The 20,626-nt window shown below is 39.6% G+C and overlaps 1 protein-coding gene across 11 annotated transcripts in view; it reads right to left on the reverse strand.

Moving 5' to 3' along the window:
• AGRN (agrin) overlaps positions 1 to 20,626 on the reverse strand; it is a 434,643-nt gene that overhangs the window by 327,897 nt on the left and 86,120 nt on the right. For 9 of the 11 annotated variants that reach the window (XR_012680036.1, XM_075191538.1, XM_075191543.1 and 6 more), the window contains exon 3: positions 6,597 to 6,617. The exons of the other annotated variants lie outside the window; for them this stretch is intronic. Coding sequence is in view for 8 of the 9 variants with exons in the window: in XM_075191538.1 (XP_075047639.1) it covers positions 6,597 to 6,617 (21 nt within the window). In the remaining variant the exon portion in view is untranslated. The remainder of the gene's footprint in view (positions 1 to 6,596; positions 6,618 to 20,626) is intronic. 11 annotated transcript variants of the gene reach the window in all.

Consider the following 20,626-nt stretch of genomic DNA (forward strand, 5'->3'; position numbering starts at 1 on the left):
CAGAGAACTATTGTTTTCAGGGATTTAACACGGGGGAAAAGTTTCATAAATAGGCCCCTTAGTGTTGTAACTACTGGCTGTGTGAGGCTCTTGTAGACACAATGGAAATGCACTCACTGATTACAAATCAAAACTGAATGAGAAACATTAACCTGCTTTTGCTATTATAACATTGAATACAGGACACTATCTATACTTTGAAGCACTGAACACATTTTAATGACTGTGTCTAAAGGGCGATATTCATCACTATGCAGCCTGGAGACTGAGACCAGGCCCAAGGTACATTGTCCCAGGATATGTGAGCGCCACAACTGGCTCCGGCCCTACCCAGCCATGGTCTCTATTGCTGGGTGAACCCTGCTGCTGAGTGCCCTGATACATACTGCTATACCTTATGTAACATCTACAGGAACAGGGTGACCAAGGATGACGGTAGTTGTAGTAAAGCCACAGCTCAGGCAGCAGTCACATGGGCGTCTGAACCTGGGCAAATATCTGTATGAAGACTGAATTCTAACACGTTGGTCTCCTTGTAATTATTTCCTTTTGGTAAGCACTGAAGGAAGATTTGTCATTTCATCTAATTGCAAGGAACTGTGAGGAAAAATGATAAAGAGGACCTCACTGTAGGAAGCATAGACTGCAACCATGATTGCAGTCATTAACGAATCACTTCACTAGATACAAACCCTTCAGCAGCCTCCCACTCAAGTGTACCAGAGAAATGGGCTATAATTGTCTTCATGACAATCCTTCCCTATCATCTCGCTCACCACTGCACAAATGAGGGAAGTTTAATATACTATATCAAGGCAAGTGCTCAAATTAAAGATCTAAGCTTGATGTCAGCTGAAGTCCTCAATATATAAAGGCCAGTGATACAGCACAAATACGTTGCTATAGGCACTCTCCTGAATGAGGCATGTTCATGGCCTTTCTCAATTCAACATAAATGCTGGTTCATTGACTAAGACTGGTGTCACAAGGGTAAATTGTAACATCATACTCTTCCTGCCAGGTAATTCTAATTCATTCATCACAGAAATATAATGTGCACTGTAGGGCATCTTGTACTTCGTTATTAGAGTGTCAAACCTTGCTGCATTATATTATATATATATATATATATACACACATATCAATACACACACACACATGTATATATATATATATATATATATATATATATATATATATATATACACATACACATATCAATACACACACATGTATATATATATGTGTGTATATATATATATATATATATATATATATATATATATATATATATATATATATATATACATACATACATACATACACACACACACATATACCCGTGTATATATACACTCGTACAATAAACCTAAGAGAGGTTTCAAACTATTGGGGCCTATCCAATGGTGTTCCTGCAGGCACAACATTATATACGTGGAGTCCTTAGGACATTTTCTGACTCTGATTGGCAAAACTCGTTGGACCTATTACTCGTCCCTCCCGCCTAAACGTAAGGCTATTACAAATCACTATGGTATTTTGCGGGAGATTACAGACTATTCTATCCTTCGAACTGGTATTTCCCAATGGTTGACTTATTTTCTTACTTTCTGCCACAATACTGATACATACATTGGTGTATAGATTGTAAGCTTGCGAGCAGGGCCTTCTCACCTCTTTGTCTGTTTTACCCAGTTTGTTTATTAGTTTATTATGTTTGTCCCCAATTGTAAAGCGCTACGGAATATGTTGACGCTATATAAATAAATGATGATGATGATGATTCCTATAAATTTAAATCATCAAATATGTACACTGCGGAGTTCCTTAAAACATTTTCCACGAGACTTACTTGACTCCTCAGAGGCGATTTCAAATGGGACTTTTACCATCGTATAATTGTCTTGATGCTAATGCGGATCTCTATCATTGTCTATGGGGCTGCCCCAAGGTCAGATCCTTTTGGTTATTGGTGAAAAGATATGTAGAGGAGGAATTAGTAAATCTCATTTCCCTTCACTCCGGAGTGGGTGATATTGGGAAGTTTTCCAACGACTCAGAGAATAACTAGAGGAGGGAAACGTTTACTGCTCGCAATCAGCGCTGCTGCCCATAAATCAGTTCTTTACTGCTCCCCCTATATCGCTATTCAAGGAAGAACTTGCCTATATATTTCGCATGGATTGGGTGGAAACTTTGTTGGATAAATAGAAGCAATTTGAGAAAACAATATTAACACATTGTCCTCAGTTATCACCAGGATCAAATACGGGCGTGCTTACAACATACTTCATGGTATGAAATAAGTAATTTAGATTATGATCACCCCATTCTCAATTGGATGTGTTTTAATGTGAGCTTTAATTGGTTGGTTGATTGGTGGAAGGCTTGAGTGGCCCCTGACACTCACATCTTTTCATTTCTAATGTCTACTTTTTTTTTCCTGATTTTGTGTACTGTGCTTTATATGATGACTTACATTATTTGTTGACTATAGTTTCTTCTATTTCTTACAAGTCAATGTACTGTTTTCTGTCCTGTCTACTGGTTATCACATTTAATTTCAATAAATGAATGTTAAAAAAAAAAAAAAAAAAAGGAAAAAAAACAACACTTCAGGAAACCACCATGGATAAGGAGCGAACCAAGTATTCCTACTTCATCCATTTTCTTCTGTAGAGTAGCTGAAGTGATGTGTGAACAGACCACGATACAATGTGTTTTGTTACATAGAACTTCTTCAGGGGGGTTTGCACTAACTGTTCAATATTTGTATAGTTCTTAGTTCCAGGAAAAACCAAGGTGTCACTGCTCAGACCCAGAGATCAGACGGGCGTTAACTTACCCCTCTCTGACCAACTGCTCTCCATGAACGCCGCAGTCCCCAACGCGGCCGCCACCTGCCGGGTTCTGCGCATGCACGGACCCAGCGTTTTCATTTATTCAGCTTCCGAACGCCAGTCAGCTGCAGATGCATTATAAAATGCACCTCCTGCATTAGATGAGTGCCAGATTTTCAGGTCTCTCCTTCTGGTTAGACGTATTGAAGTGTTGGCTCCTGTTTCTCTTGTTACTCTGTTGTACAGTCTCCAGTGCCTTATTGCTTGTTCAGCTTCCAGCTCCACAGGACTTTCTTAGCAGCCGCTGCTGCAGAACATCTTCTCTGCTGTGTTCCTGACTTATAGGCGCATCCCATCTCCACAGGACTTCTTTAGCAGTCTCTGCTGTGTTCCTGACTCATAGGCGCATCCAAGCTCCACAGGACTTCTATAGCAGCCGCTGTTGCAGAACATCTCCTCCTGCTCTTCAGTTCCTCCGTATACTAGGCTCTCCTTCAGGTTTCGCCCATTACCCTCTGAGAGGACAGCAACCTGCGGTTAGGGAGCTGCCAAGTCCATACTCCCTTGCGGAAATCCCTGGGGAAAACCTCCCCCTCCGTTAGATTCCGCACCTCAAGGAGGGTGGTGCAAAATCCTGGCAAACACTTTGGGCCCTCCTAGACCTCCAGACTGCGACACAAGGAGAGAAAATATGTGTGTAACACTTAACCAATAGGCTTAACTATGAATTACAAAATTAACCAATAAGGAATCAATAGTGATTCACCGACTCTTATCAGAGTGCTGGTCAAGTCTATTAGCTAAATCAAATACCTCTTAACCAATCAACTCTACAGAGGAGAATATCTCTAAAAAAGAGAAGCATGCCTCATCCAATCAAAAGATATGGGCTGGAGTTAATAATATAAGTCCATCCTTGAAACGACCAATTGGATCTCTTGGGTATCCTGATCTCTTGGGTATACTGAATCACATGCACCTAAATACAGAGCTTCAATATTGTATTTTAACCAGTTTTGTAGCTTGCACATTTCAATTTAACTTTTGTAAAACATATAATAATATGGTATATCTGTTTAGCATAAAGGTTAAACTATACACATTCAATATAGCCCATATCCATATACATCAATATAATTTAGAGGAACCAAATACTAATATGGTAAATAAAAAAAATGCATTTATGAAACAAATGGCTATTGTTAATAGTAAGACTGGCTTTATGTAATATAGATTTGAGGTGAGAATGTTAATAAATAGTTAAGGTCCATTGTACAAACTCCTACCTTCTCTATAAATGTAGTAAACATAAGAATATGTAATACTATCACAGCTGCACTATTATTATGCTGGCGATACGTGTTGCAACATCAGCAAAGTGGACCTATAAAGCATGCCTATAGGCTTCTGATCCTCCGAGGACGACTGTCAGCCTGTTTATGCTATCATGTGCCGGCCAAGAAAACAGGCCCAGATATGATCTGGGCCAAATAGGAAAAGGATCCTGAATCTTGGGCCATGTGGCAGGATCAGCCAGTATGTGAAGCGAGGTCTTAAATCCTGTACCGTACACCATTAAAGGGAGGTCCAGTTTTGGTTAATCTCTGCGCTCTCTGATTTCTCCCATGTGGAAAATACTTGATCAGTCACCTAAAACCAGGAGCATTACTGTACAGCCCAGAGCACAGGAGGATTCAATTGAGTTGTCTAGAACACTAGACATACTGTTCTCTTGAGTTGTGATCTGCAGCAAGATACAGCTCCTGGCTTCAAATAAAAGTGAAGAACTGGGTTATTTGCTATATTAATTCATGGGGCAGCGGTGACTTATTGGTTAGCACTTCTGCCTCACAGCACTGGGGTCATGAGTTCGATTCCCAACCATGGCCTTATCTATGTGGAGTTTGTATGTTCTCCCCGTGTTTGCGTGGTTTTCCCCCGGGGGCTGCCGTTTCCTCCAACACTCCAAAAACATACTGGTAGGTTAATTGGCTGCTATTAAATAGCCCTTAGTCTCTCTTGGCTTGCGTGTGTGTGTATGTTAGGGGATTTAGATTGTAAGCTCCAATGGGGCAGGGACTGATGTGAGTGAGTTCTCTTTACAGCACTGCAGAATTAGTGGCTCTATATAAATAGATGATGATCCTGCATAGTTAATTATATATTTTTAAATGTTCTGTTGTTCCTACTATTTATCATTTTACAGTCAGTAAATTCAGATTACAGGCTAAAACACTTCATAGACAGCAATACCAACAGTGACACCTGTAGGGTATTATCTTAAAAGCAGTTCTGGTCATGGTATTACCAAACAAGAAAAAAAAAATGTATATTTTTTTGCTATTTGAAATACTTTGTAAGATTCATTTAGATTTACTTTTACATAAGATTTTGACGAATAAATGTTGATCCTGGAAACAAATTCCCTAACACTAGGGGGTAAATTAATGAAGCTTCAGGTTAGTAAAAGTGAAGATGTTGCCTATAGCAACCAATCAAACTCTAATTATCATTTATTTTGTACATTCTACAAGATGACAGCTAGAATCGGATTGGTTGCTATAGGGAACACCTCCACTTTAAACCCACAGCTTGATAAATTTTCCCTAGGACTGTGACCTAACAGATATTATATGAAAGTTTGAAAAGTAAACACAAAAACAAAATAAGTGGGGGGTTTTGGCAATGAAAACATTCTGTATATAAGTGCAGAATGTACAGGCGTGCACTCAGGGTATTTTTCCACTGCCCAGGAATTTATTAAATGTGAATACTATTAATTTACTGTCTGGGCTGGTTAGGGCTAAATAGCTCTATTTATTAAATGCTATTGATGTAATGTCGGAGCTGGTTGCAGGGAGAGAGGCCTGATTATTAAATGTGGGTGCTATTAATTTAACAAAAGGGCAGGTTTGGATGGAGGCAGGATTAGCATCTTCACTCATTGCTAGGCTCTTTACGTCTCATGTACTTTTTGCAAACAGGGCCCCAATATTCCAGGATCCAGACAAGCAGCTTAAGACACCAGCAGCAGGTAGTGGAAACTGTAAGACCAGGTAGGAGAGAGCAGGACGGTCTTCCAACTCTTCCAACCAGATTCTAGTCGGGAAGTTGTGATTTTGAGCGATTATCGCGCTCAGATAGCACTTTGTCCCTACTGCAGAGACAGTCAGGAGGTATGTCCATTTCACAATGCTCTGCTCATGAGGGAACAAGCTGTGTGCACCTAACGGTAGCGTATTTGACTAAAGTGATCCTTGCATGCTCTGTCATGCCCACATTGGCGGCGTGTCGTGGAAACCCCCCTCTAGAAATCCTGCATTTGCCCCTGGAAGTATGGAACACATTTGTGTAAAATAAAACTGTCAGATCTCAACCATAGACCCAGAGGTAAAACAAACAAGAATAACACAAGATAAAGTAATTTTCAGTAAAATGCAGACTCATTTGCTGAATTTCAATGATGCGCAGAGTTCAAAATAAGTATAGAAATATATCCGTATTGGTAAATAGTTTTATCAGCCATGCAAGCGGATGGATTATTTTTACGTATCTTATTGTGAAACAGTTTTTGGTTTTAATGTAATTCTATGGCAATTCAGTGGCACGTACAGCAAAACAGCAGAGAATGGTGATCCATCATTGGCAGAACAGAGGTAAACACAGATGAGTCGGCACATTTAATGCAACATCACGAAACTGATGAAGTGGTGAAGAATGAGCGTGTGAGAGGCAGGATGACAGACCATTACTTACCAGCGCTAAGCCTCCTATGCTCTGCAGAAAGCAGGTGCATTAAGAAGAGAAGAAAGAGAGTTAGTTACATGGCAGAACAAGAACAGTCACCGTGCACATAAATCAGTTGTCTGACCCATCTAGCAGTATGACGTTGCATATATCATGTCTCTTCCTCACTACACCCAGTCCAAAGTTTCTCATGCAAACAACAGAAGGCGGAGAGACGGGTGGATCTGTATTAGAGGCCGATATACATTCAACTACCAAGCAACAGATCTTACTTTCATCTATGTAATGTATTTTACTGGTAATACATACAATAACATGCACTATGCATTAGTCTCTATGTTTCAGTGTGTAAGAAGATGCATACTTGCCAACATTTTTTTTTCTTTTTCCGGGAGATGCCGGCTGGGACGTGGGCGTGTAGGGGGCGGGGCTGCGAAATCGCGTCATTTTTGGCCCCGCCCCCGTGACGGAATGACGCAAATCGCGTCATTTTACAGTGGGGGCGGGGCTAAACGCCGCGATTCCGGGTGAATCGCGGCGTTTAAACTAAATTTTTCCCCCTTCCTATCAGGGAGATTGCCACACTCGTCCGGGAGACTCTCGCAAAATGCGGGAGTCTCCCGGACAATCCGGGAGAGTTGGCAAGTATGAGAAGATGATGTCTCTGGGACACTTTTATTTTTATTTATGACTGAAATGTAGGCATCAGGGGTTACATTACTTGTAAAATGTATCCTTAAAGTGTACCCAACACCTACACATAGTGAGTGAAGGCTGAGATTCTGTGAGATAAAACATTCAGCTCAAGAATGTCAGCTAAGTACAGTTCTGGGCACCACTCTATAAAAAAGACATTTTGGAACTAGAAAGGGTTCAGAGAATGGCAACAAAATTGATAAAGGGTATGGAGTCATTAAGTTATGAGGAAAGGTTAGCCAGTTTAGGCATGTTTACGTTAGAAAAGAGGTGAATAAGAGGAAATATGATTACTATGTACAAATACATTAAAGGCATACTTGCCAACTCTCCCTGAATGTCAGGGAGAATCCCTGAAATAGGGGTGATCTCCCTCACTCCCTAAAGAGTCTGGCATTCTCCCTGATGCTGAGCCAGTACAAGACGTGGTTGGCTTTGCCATTTGTGGCATGATGACACAGTTCAGAAATTGTGTCCTATGTCCATGTATTGATGCCTATGGAGGTGGCCATTTTCATGGAGACCAAGATTCAATCAAAGACTGATGGGTAAGACAACATGACTTCAGTAATGGAGAGAGAAATGTAAAAGAAACTGCAGTCTCTACAGAATCATTAGCTGCTTTTCTTTAACGCATAGTTGTCTACTCTTCCGGAATGTCTGGGAGACTCCCGCATTTCTGGGAGACCTCCTGGGCTCCCTGAAGAGCAGGGCAACCTTCCGGTTCTCGCCCCCACAATAAATAAGTGGTGGGGGCGGGGCTTAAGGGGCACAAATATTGTGTCACCCTAGCCCCACCCCTGCTGTAATAGGCCAACATTGTGCCAATCGTTTAGGGGACGGGGCCAAAATGATGCAATTCATAAAGCCCCACCCTCGCACACCAACCTTCCCTGGGATCTCCCTGAAGCCAACAAGGAAAAGTTGTCAAGTATGATTAAAGGTAACTACAGAGAACTTTCATGGGAACTTTTTAGCCCAAGAACTGTACACAGGACACGCGGTTACCCCCTAATGTTAGAGGAGAGGAAGTTTCACAACCAGGAAAGGAAGGGGTTCTTTACAGTAAGGGCAGTCAATATATGGAATTCACTGCCATGGAAGGTTGTGACTGCAGATTCAATTGATATGTTTAAGTCAAATTTTTATCAGAAAAGGCTATCTGGGGTTACAACCGTTAATTAAAATGAAAGATAGTAGTAGATCCAGGGAGAAATAGGTCTGCTATATTGGTTTAGCAGGGAATTTTCTGGATTAAAACAGATTGGCGGTTGCTTTATCTGGATCAATTTCAAATATAAGTGAGGGATCGCAGGAGATCCAAATAGGTTGAACTTGATGGACTGGTGTCTTTTTTCAACCTCATTAACTATGTTACTACATTACTAATTCACTAGAAATTAGTGGCATCACCAAGTCATGGGGCACTAAATGCCTCGTGCCTCAGTGATGTTGACAACTTCTAGTAAATTATAAACCTGCGATCTCATGATAGCTGGTTCAGCCCAGAAAATTCTGTGTATAGTTTGCAGCCTGACATTAAAATGACATGATATATGCATACCGCACAAAGGTCCCTATTTCATCGGGGCTCTCACGATTCTTTGACTTGGAGAGGGGCGTGGCCTTGTGAGTATGTGGGCGTAGTTTGTCCAGAACTAGGCATGGCTTTTGCTGGTCATGGGAGGAGTTTACTGTCTCTCCATTTTTGTTTTTTTTTTAAATGTTGGGAGCTTTGCATATGTACTGTATCTGACAGTATGAAAATGTAGAACGGGAACGTCCTAAGAATACAACTAAAGCACTGTTATTCCTAAAACATGCAACAGTCATTTTGTCTCTTAAAGTGAATTCTGGTTCTTTCCTGTATACATGGAGAGCAAAAAGGAAATTGATAATGGACATACATTGCATTGATTGCTAACATATACTCCTGTCCTATGAAATATGTAATGCAATTGCATCAATTGTTTTTGGATACAATACAATTATTTATAGCACCCATTACTTTAAAACAAAGATAGGACATTTTCAGTGTGCTATCTGCTGTGAACTACAAGTCCCAGCACACCGTGACTCTGTTCTGAGAGTGGGTACAATATGGGGAAGGTATCTGAATAAAACCAGAACCCTCATTACATCATATTGGCCTTACAGAACAATGAGGAATACATATGTGAATACAAACACTAGAGACTACTGCAATTATATATAATACACAATTATTTGGTCACATTTCAGTTCTATTAAACAACCCAATAGAGACACACAGAGAATAACGATCCTTATTATGTATTTTCTTTATTTTATATTACTCTGTAACAGAATCTTTACTTCCTGTATCTGTTGTGCCAAACGGAAGTTTATTGTCTTACGTACATTATATGTGGGAAAAACAGCAACATTGATGGTTCCAACAAACACAAGCGCCCAGGCTTTCAAACTATGCTGCTATTCAATTCTGTTCTCCTGGGTCGCACTGCCTCCCCCATATTCCTCTATCAGGTCATCTAAGGACAATCACAATTACTATCACAGTGCCGTACTCTATGAAATATATCTGTATAGCAATACATGTATATTACAGAACTACTTTAGTATGTGCTATAGGATTCTATAACGTACAATCAGCTGAAAACTAAAATCCAATATTGAGATCAAAGTTCGGACCAGATTTTATCAAGTGCTCAAAAGTGGAAATAAACATAACGCAGATAACTTATTTCAAAGTCGGCAACATTTGAATACAATTTCCACAGACAAATGACGCTGGATAATATGGTTTAAATTATAATAATTGTATAATCTTTAAAGTACTTTTTCAAAATAGGACTGAAAGCACAAAGCAGTTTACATATTTTGCAGAAGGCGAGGCAGCCAACTCAGGCGCACGTACTTGTTGTCCTTGCCCCAGTGCAGCTTACAGTCACACCTGTCTTTATTTTATATTTTTATTGAAGCCCGAGGTGCATACTCCAAATCGCCCAGTGCAGGGGGCTTGGGACCCTGGACCCTTCCATAAAGGGAAAGAGCCCATTCTTTCACATCGCCCAAAGCAAAAACACCCATTAGAGGGTAAGGGTCTTTAGGGCCCCTCTTTGCTGAAGCTAGGGAGGGTCCCTTGACATCCCAACCCCTGGAGCCATAAGGCCTGCCAGAGGGCAAGGGTCTTCAGACCCACCTGCGCCACATTGCTCGAGTGGGCCCGGTTTTCCGTAGGAGAACTGACTCTTCAGCTCCCCCCCAAATGGAAACTTGGGGAGAGGGTCACCCCTAAGGGCCTATACCCAAGCCCCTCAAAAGACTTGACACACACACACACACACACACACACACACACACATTATATAATATATATATATATGATAGAGAAAGTGCATAGTGCAAAACAAGTGCTGGTGTCAATAAATTAAATAAATAAAAAGTAAAAAGTGGCAAAATACCCCAGGCTTAGTCACATCTGCCATTGCCCCATTGGAGCTTACAGTCTAAAAGATCTACCAGACACTTTTACACTAGGGTCCATTTGTGTCAATGGCAGGAAACCCACACAAACACAAGGAGAACATATAAACTGCACCCAGTTAGGGCTGTGCTTGGAATCAAACCCATTACCCCAGTGCTTTGAGGCATCGATGCTAACCACTGAGCCACCAGGCTGTGTGAAAGTTCCAGCCAATGAAAATTTGCAAAGTGGGCATGATTGAAGTTAAGAACAGTTTTAGGGCTTTTCCTACACCTGTGATACAATCTTTATGAGCCCCATTCACGGCATGCTTCACTGAGCCCTATGAAGAAAGTGCTGACAGAGCGAATGCCGGGTGCAGCATTGTTGTGTGTCCATTACCGCCCTGTACTCTGAATGCTGTGAGTGCAGCTTATACTGAACATACCATAGCTGCAGAGAAAGCCTCTGTGAGTACACACCATTGTAAAACACGCTCTAAAAATTACAGTAAAGAAAAAAAAAAAATGAACGATAGAGGTATAGTGTGTTAATTGAGGTTAAACTTGCACTATAAAAATATTTTACCAATTTACATTTTAACATCACTTGTCAGAATAAGGGCTATCTTAACGGCATGTTTGAGAAACACTGAATAATTTAGAAAAATTATGGATTTTTAATGTCTACATTTATACATATTTCTATAAATTAATAATCTTTTTTTTGTCCAGACATCAAACAGTCAGAAGTAGCGAGAAGCAAAATGTTCAGCATTTGGTATAAAAACATACAGTTTCGCTGGTGGAATTAAGTGTTCCCAGTCCTACCGCAACCACACCGTGCAGCAGAACTGAGTGTCATCGCACCAGCTCTATTCACTGGCTATAAATCCTGCTACATAAGAATTTACAAACACTCTGTGGAATGGCATGGCACAGGATGGGGCAAGAAAAGCGAAATGCGAAGATTGTACCACTGGAACTTTACGCCTCTGTGAAACAGCCTCACTACTCGATTCACCTGAAATGTTGCTCATCTCTCTGCAAAAGCCATTGTCCTTCACAGATAGGTCAGTTAAAAGGTTCAAATCTTTAATCTCATAAGCATTCCGAGAAACCGAATCTAAGTTCATGGCAACTTTACATGTAAAATGATGCTAAGTAAACCCTTAGGGCTCGTACAAATATTATAATACATAAAACAAACAAGACTACAGTCATTCATATTTTGCATGGCTCAGCCAATTCTGCTGGTTTCAAATAAGAACACTATAGAGTATATTAAAACTTCCAACTAAGTTCCCATAGGAAAAGAAATAAGCACTTGCCAAAGAACTTGATTGCCCAGATCCCGACATATCTTACATTTTTATTTGGAGTTTGCAATTAATGAATGTAAGCAAATTAAGAATTTTCTTCCATGACCAAAAATAAAGAAGAAATAGTAATTACTGGCTTCTTGTAACATTGACCCCAATCAGAAAAGTCCCAACATTGGTATTCTAAGGAATAGAAACTGCTTTCTCTCTTTCTGTTATGGGACTGAGAACTGATTTCTGCGTATTCTAAAAGATGAACTTTTATATTGTTACAGAACTTATTAGACCAATGCCACCTATTCATGGCCATTGAAATGTGAGTTCTTGGAAAGTCTATAGTATCCCAGTTTGTTTTGTACCTTACTGCATAGTGTCAGTAAGGAGATGGTACAACATTGCTTCTGGAACACTAATTTTTCCTTCTCATAGGTGTAACTATCAAGCTACGTGTTTCTGGCAGGTTTGAAAAGTGGAGATGTTGCCTATAGCTAACCAATCAGAATCTAGCTATCATTTTGTAGAATGTACTAAATAAATGACAACTAGAATCTGATTGGTTGCTATAGGCAACATCTCCACTTTTCAAACCCGCAGCTTGATACATATACCGCCTAGTCCCCAAACCATGGTATTAGACATGAAACAGAAGGCCTTGGACTTTTTTAAGTGAACAGTTTTAGCACAATACATGGCTTTCTAGTCTGCAGTATAAGATGTCTTACTAGAATAACCTAGTAACATATCTGACACTGCCATATATTGTCATACGATAATTCAATAAATGTGGTTTGCATAACCTCTGTCAGCAGGGATTACCGATTTCCTTTTTAGGCAAAACATTCTAAATAAAGCTCCAGTGAAGAGGTCTTTAGAAGGGAAAAAAAAAAATCTTGCGAGAAAACAATTTATGGATGTTAACCCCTTAGCTGCTAAGGGCGCATTGGGCATGTCCTATACCTGCAACCCAAGACTGCAAAGGGTGAAGACCACTTGCCTTGCAGCCAAGCGGTTACAAGAATACCCACTGACCACTATATTTTTTTGTAGTGCTGCAGCAGGTCGTGGCATCACAAGTGCGCGTACATGTCCACTCGGCCACAAGCAATAAAACTCAGGGATAGGGGCAGTGCAGTCCATTTCAGATCCTCAATCTCCCTCTTCCAGGTTCAGAAAACCTAACTGGCATCTTTGTTTGGTAGGGAAAAATTAATAACATTCAAACTGATAGGAGAAGGGTGGGGGCTCAAATTTCACCCCATCCCCCCACTCCAAAATAAACAGAGGGGAGCCCTTTCTTTCAAATTAGGATGCTCCACTTTTAGAGCCACAATCCCACTCCCATCTGTTGCTTTACAAATAAATGGGATACCTTTTTTTTAAAAGAGGGGAATCTTATATTTTAAACTTGGACTCCTTTATTTCTTGTTTGTTAATCAATTGTGATAACCAAACAAAAAACAAAACAAGATACAATATGTAAATACAAGGTGGAAGGCTCTTTTACATACCAAATGTTTGCCCCCCTCCTACATATATGAAATAAACAGAGGTATCTACATTTGTAAGAGGAGGTCTCCCCTTTCATCCAGGGAAGCCCATTTTAATTTGTTGTCTATTGATCACCAGACAAGGAAACACATATCTATCTAAAAGAAGCTATAAGGTACATATTTGTACTACCGGAATCTCTTTACACTAAGTCAACTCATTCAGAAAGGTGTGACAATGCCTCTATTTAAACTGTTTGCTCAACTTTAAGTTAGTAAATATATAAACAATGTGAAATATTTCCCTCCTGGAAAGTATTCTGCATTCCAGGCTTGGGTTAAAAATGTCAATGATTCCATATCGAATGGTAGGCTGTCTAATTTCCTGAGTTACCAAAAATGACAACAAACAATATGGTAGTAACGTAGCAGGTACCAGGAGTACAAATGTGCAAAGTCACCCCACACAAATGGGGCAATATTCCTATCAAAAGACCAACAGTTATTTAGAGAGATCGGGTAACCCCTTCCTTTTAACTGTTTGCCAAACGTTTGTTAGAAAAATTAAAAATGTATTCTCCGCTATTGTGCCACTTAGTGGAAACCACAGTGCATTCTAGTCTTGGATTATAAAGAAACCAATGGTATTGTCTGGAACTGCAAAGTCTACTGGGAAAAAAACAAGATATGATTTGTGCAGAAAAATTTCTGATATCGAAGTCGGAATGTGATGAGCCCAAAAGTGCTGAAGTAGGCTAAGCAATAACTAGGCTAGGACTAATAGTATTAATAAATATAAGAAGATAAATATTCAGTGTTCCCAACTTTGAAGAGAGTTCTCGATGTCTGGTGGCAGTGCTCACCCATTGGTAAGTAATGTCCACATTTTAACAGGTATCGTAGCAACTGGGCTTTTCATGTGGTGAATTGGCACTCTCATGAGAGGCTTATCATTGGATATATCCGTATAAAGCAACAGACAATGGCAGCCCCCTAAAGGATGCATTGCACAGAATAATTCCATTTACCTTAAAAAAGTAGCAAGAACTGGAGAAAGGAGCTAAAAGCAGAAATATCAAGTGTAATGTTCACAGCAGGAGTCTGGGAATTCCCCCACTGGCTTTATCTATCTCACGCAGAGATTAACATTTTCCCCTAAACTGTCCAGGTTTTTTTCCCCAGTTGATTTGATTTGATTTTTCACTTGGATGAAGTCAAATGGTCCAATTTGCATAGCAAGGCTGAAGTATGCATTGATGCTCTGGGTGAATTGTGTCTTCCAACTCACTGCCATACCTGGGAACGTTCAAGATCTGTCTCCGAGGATTAGGGTTTGTAGGTACAGCGCCTCAACTCTAGATACTGCGCTGTGCTCTGGAAATGAGCGCAAAAGACTAAACTTGATAGGAAAATAGCAATAGGCAGGGTTGCCTCGAACAGCGGACTCTCAATGACTCTGGGTGAAGTCCTCGGTGATCTAAGCTTCTATCTTTTTCATTTATAGTTCATAGACTTTAGGAAATAGAGGTTTTAGGGATTTGTGGCCAATAACAAGATCACCAAAAATGTTGAGTCCCTTCACAAGACATTAATGGAAACATATGTATTAAATATTATTATTTACGCATTCTATGATTTACCATTGCAGACAGTCGTTTGTTTTCATACTTATAAAAGCCAAAAAGGAAATGCCCATTTAATAGGTCAGTGTGACATTTACTAAACTGCTAATTAGGTCATACTATAAATTCTGATTTTAAAATTTATTTGGTATTTCTATTTCGAGCTTCATATCCCAGACTATTTAAGGGTCAGATTGATTACAGTGTTCCCACATATACCTGTCATTGTTATCAAGTCAATGTGGCGACTGCATCATAAGATGATTGGAAGTTAAGTGAAAGTCACAATATTTATATGTAATAAAAATGCAATCTGATAGGCTGCAGGGAGTCCTATTGGGATGTGCAGGTGACATTGCTTTAGTGTGCTGTGTAACAGGCATGAGCAAGCCTCAGCATTGCTTTAGTGTGCTGTGTAACAGGCATGAGCAAGCCTCAGCATTGCTTTAGTGTGCTGTGTAACAGGCATGAGCAAGCCTCAGCATTGCTTTAGTGTGCTGTGTAACAGGCATGAGCAAGCCTCAGCATTGCTTTAGTGTGCTGTGTAACAGGCATGAGCAAGCCTCAGCAGATCAGCAATAAGCTATCCCATTTCAATGACGCTTTACAGCTATTAACCATTTCAGGCCTTCTGGGTTTCACACAGATCCAGCTGAATAGTGTTAAGTGAAATCTACAGTGATCATGTTAATAATGGCTTTGTGTCACTAATTTATACAGGGATCATCTGTAAAATCTCTATTACTGCAATAATGTGTGATATATGGTATATTTTATTGTATGACGAGGATACATAGAGCGCATGATATTTATTTTAAAGGGGTTGCCTGCTTTTGGACAAGCCCTCCGTACTTTAACTTTTTGTTGCAGATCCCCGAGGATCCCCTAGTTACCAGAAACTAAGACACTGGATCACGCTGCTTTTACAGCATTAGTGACTGAATCCAGCCAAACCTCTCCAATAGACCTCTATGGGAAGAGATGTATATGGCTGTTAGCTGCAGTGTTTCTAACAGAATGAGGGGATCCAAAGGGTAGGGGCTGATCTTATTTGCATTATTAATAATAATAATAATAATAATAATAATAATAATAATAATAATAATAATGGGTTATCCAAAAGTAGGCAACCCCTTTAAGTACAATACTCATCTTTAAATTATTCCTATAAAATAATGGATTTACTTGGTGGCTAAACTTAGCCATCACTGACATCTGAGTATAATTACATTTACTTATATAACCCCAATCACATTACACACATACTAGGGTCCATTTTTTCAGAAGCTAATTAACATATCAGTATATTTTCTGTAGTGTCCGAGTAAACTACAGAACCTGGTGGAAATCCACGCAAACATGGGCATAACATACAAACTCCAAACAGATAGAGCCTTTGTGGGAATCAAGCCAATGACCGCAGTGCTGTTAGATAGCAATGCTAACCACTGTGCCACACCAATATAATGAACAGATCCTAGGTGAATATCATGATGTCCAACATGTATAACTAACTGGATTATCCACTGACCAACTGGCAATCACACACAGGTACAAACTCATTTGTTAGATCACTTCCCATGATCAGAACCTGGACTGGGAAATAGAGATAGGAATACTAACAATAGTCTAAACACAGTCAGAATTAATGTTAGGAAACAGAAAAACATCAAGCTGAAAACAAACTACTTCTGACAATCTCCTATTATCCGATCATTTCTAGTTTAGCGTTATATACCTCTGTGTTACCATCAATTATTTATGTGTTTTACTGGACATGTAGACGGAAAAAAAATGAAGGCTACGTATGAATAGTATATTTTACCTACCACTACCTACCCATGTTAGAGCAAGGCGTAGCAGCATCAGATGTCAGACTGGAAGCAAACTATCAGTGTCTGAATACAATTTCGGGTCGTCCAGGAACATTTTTAAAATAGTCAATATTACATCTCTGGCAACTGAATTAATCACCCTGCTATGGTAAATATCTTCTCAGCGTCTGTATTCCTCAGTAATGGGTACTGTAATAGGACAGCAATTCTTCAGCAATGAGCGAGTTATATATTATCATCATCATTTATTTATATAGCACCACTAATTCCGCAGCGCTGTACAGAGAACTCATTCACATCAGTCCCTGCCCCATTGGAGCTTACAGTCTAAATTCCCTAATATAAACACACACACAGACACATACATACATACATACAGACAGACAGAGACACACACACACACACAGACTAGGGTCAATTTTGATAGCTGCCAATTAACCTACCAGTATGTTTTTGGAGTGTGGGAGGAAACCGGAGCGCCCGGAGGAAACCCACGCAAACACAGGGAGAGCATACAAACTCCTCACAGATAAGGCCATGGTCTAGGAATCGAACTCATGACCCCAGTGCTGTGAGGCAGAAGTGCTAACCACTAGGCCACTGTGCCAAAGTTATCAGCAATATTCCAAATTTTACATTTTCTGACTATATTCAACACCGAGCTGCAAATCCAGCACAAACAGCATCTAAAATACTAACAAGGTTTAAAATCTCTCAACAGCATCTGACATGATTATGGTCACAGGCTCTGATCGACTTATCAGTTATTGATATAGCGCCTTCATATTCTGCAGCAATTTACAGAGAATATTTAGTCATTCACATCAGTGGCAGTACTAATAAATTAACATATATTACATACTTGCCAACACTACCGGAATGTCGGGGAGACTCCCGCATCTTGCGAGAGTCTCACGGACTCCTGGGAGAGTGTGGCAATCTCCCGGATCTGCCCACTTCACTAGGAAGTGGCAGAATTAGGTCCCAAACGCCGCAATTTCCGTTTGTGTTTGGGTCCAAAATGATGCGCATTTTGGAGCCCCGCCCCCATCACGCCCACCTCCCATGGCAGGCTCCCGGAAACCAACTATTCAAAGTTGGTAAGTATGATATATTACCAATTGACTAATGAGATATAGGAGTGTTACTGATTAGTGACATTATATGTACTAATGAGTATTACCATTCATAAGACTTTAAGACATATTTATGTTATTGTATGATTATGATGTTATGGTATGATTAGATACTATAAATTATAAGATGAGGTCTTCAACATTTTTGGAAAAATTTCCTATGATTGCTATGTTAGAGTACAATAACCCTATATATGAACTTCTCTCACGAAAAAATTTGGTATAAGAATCATTCATAGTAAATTCAATATTACCATGACATAAAAAAAATCTATATATGGTTCAATATTAATGTTACAACTTGACTGCCTTTCAGTTTAAGATGATGTATTGGATATATTATTTATCATCTATCTGCCCATATCTCCAATAATATTGATATATGCCCATTGGAGAGAATACCTGGCTCTATCATACAATGAGGGTTTAATAGTAGTATGAATCTGATGAGACATACATATTTTGAGATATATTAATACACACTCATGTGTGTCTATATTACGGAATTTAGACTGTAAGCTCCAATGGGGCAGGGACTGATGTGAGTGAGTTCTCTGTACAGCGCTGCGGAATTAGTGGCGCTATATAAATAAATGATGATGATTTACAGAAACAGACCAAAGTATGGTCTCAGTATGTGTTTAACCTTATATTGGAAGAGCACCCCCTCTGGACATTTTTTCGATATCTTGGATTGGTTCGAAATGAGGATGGTTCTAGTCCTAGTGCTATAGTTATTCTCTCTTTTTTTCTGTACAAATCATTCACATCAGTCCCTGACCCAGTGGAGCTTACAATCTATATTCCCTACCACACAGACACACACCAGAGCTAATTAACCTACCAGTACATCTTTGGAGAGTGGGCGGAAAACCACACAAACACGGGGAGAACATACACACTCCACACAGATAGAGGCCTGGTTGGAATTAAACCCATAACCGCAGTGCTTTGAGGCAGTAATGTTCTGCCCCATAAGAAGTATTGCATCAGAAAACCAAACAAGCATTTAGCTATGCATTACACTAATTAATTATTTCAAATGTAAAAAGACTAAAAAACTACATATCCCATGATGCCCAACTAGCAGGTGGAGAGCAAAAAGACACCAATCCCATCTCTGCATTATAACGATGGCAATAAAACACACTAGAGCTTTATCATCAGGTAATAAAAACCCGAGGGGAAAGAGAAGACTTGCACTTAATTCAGATTAACACAGAATATTTATGAAAGATGAAATTACCATGTCTGTACTTTGACAGTAAATGCAGCAAGAAAGCACCCCGAGGGAACGCTACACTTTCTCATTTAAATGGAACAGAAAACCAAATTACTTTGATTTACTTTGCTATATAAATAAATAAACCCCTTTTCAAGTCATCAATCCCCCCTCCAGCTTGTGACAGCTTTCATTATCAAAAGTCATCCATTGTGTGGCTAACTAGACAGGCTAATTAAAATCACCGTATGCAGAGGCAACGTACGCTCCCTCCCACACAGACATGTTCAGAGATATATCTCCACCAGATAGGGAAGAGAGGCTCACATTCCAGGGCAGGCTCACAAACAATATTTTGGCCCTCTAAGAAAATTCCTCAAAGGCCTGTTGTGACACCGGGTATGCAAACAGCTCTGTGAAATTTTTAGACTGCGTTCTAAGGAGCACAAAAATGTATTTATGTTGAGATGTAGACATAACTAGCAGCTTTGTTTTGCAGTCTTGCAGTTCAGGATAAAATATGCACAAGATTTACAGCCGTTTGCAGTCTGTTGTTCTCTCCCAGGGCTGTGTTATTCTATTATATGATGATTTCCTGAGGTAAGTGATAGATGCGAGACGTGAGAGTCATAATACACAGTTTGATATACAATAATTGGAGATTATTATGGCAGCTTTGCTTAAACATTACTTAACTCAATATAACCAATAGGGACTAGTTTATATGCAATATAAACATGCTGCCAAATATAAGAAGAAAGGTTAAACATAAAAGGCATCTTTAACACTTCGGTACACCCAGTGACAATTTATATACAATGTGGTACTTTAGGGTCTCTGATCGACATCAGCTATTTATATAGCGCCACTAATTCCGTAGCGCTGTACAGAAAAAAAAAAATTCATCTTCGGAGGTAATATGCTTAAACAAGCGCACAAATAAGTTTATATATTGCCACAACACACCCACCAAGCAAGAGACAGCATCAAAGAATCAAAAATGAAGGGGTGATTAGGGTTCAAAATGTGGCCTGTGTGTCCACAGGTAAGACAGTTTGAAGTTTTAAAGTGGAAATAAACCTGGAGAAAAAAAAAACTTTCCTAGAATTACAGAATTTGGCTCCTGCAGCTGTGGATTGCTGGCATATTTCTGTGCAAGTCCGTCTTACATCCTTAGTCAATTTAATCAATGAATAGATAGCCTAATAAACAACAATGTGTTTTGCAGATTACATTTATTTGCCTGGTTACAAAATAACTAATTCATCCCAGGTT

Source organism: Mixophyes fleayi, chromosome 11 (genome assembly GCF_038048845.1).
Source record: "Mixophyes fleayi isolate aMixFle1 chromosome 11, aMixFle1.hap1, whole genome shotgun sequence".
NCBI classification, from domain to species: Eukaryota; Metazoa; Chordata; class Amphibia; order Anura; family Limnodynastidae; genus Mixophyes; species Mixophyes fleayi.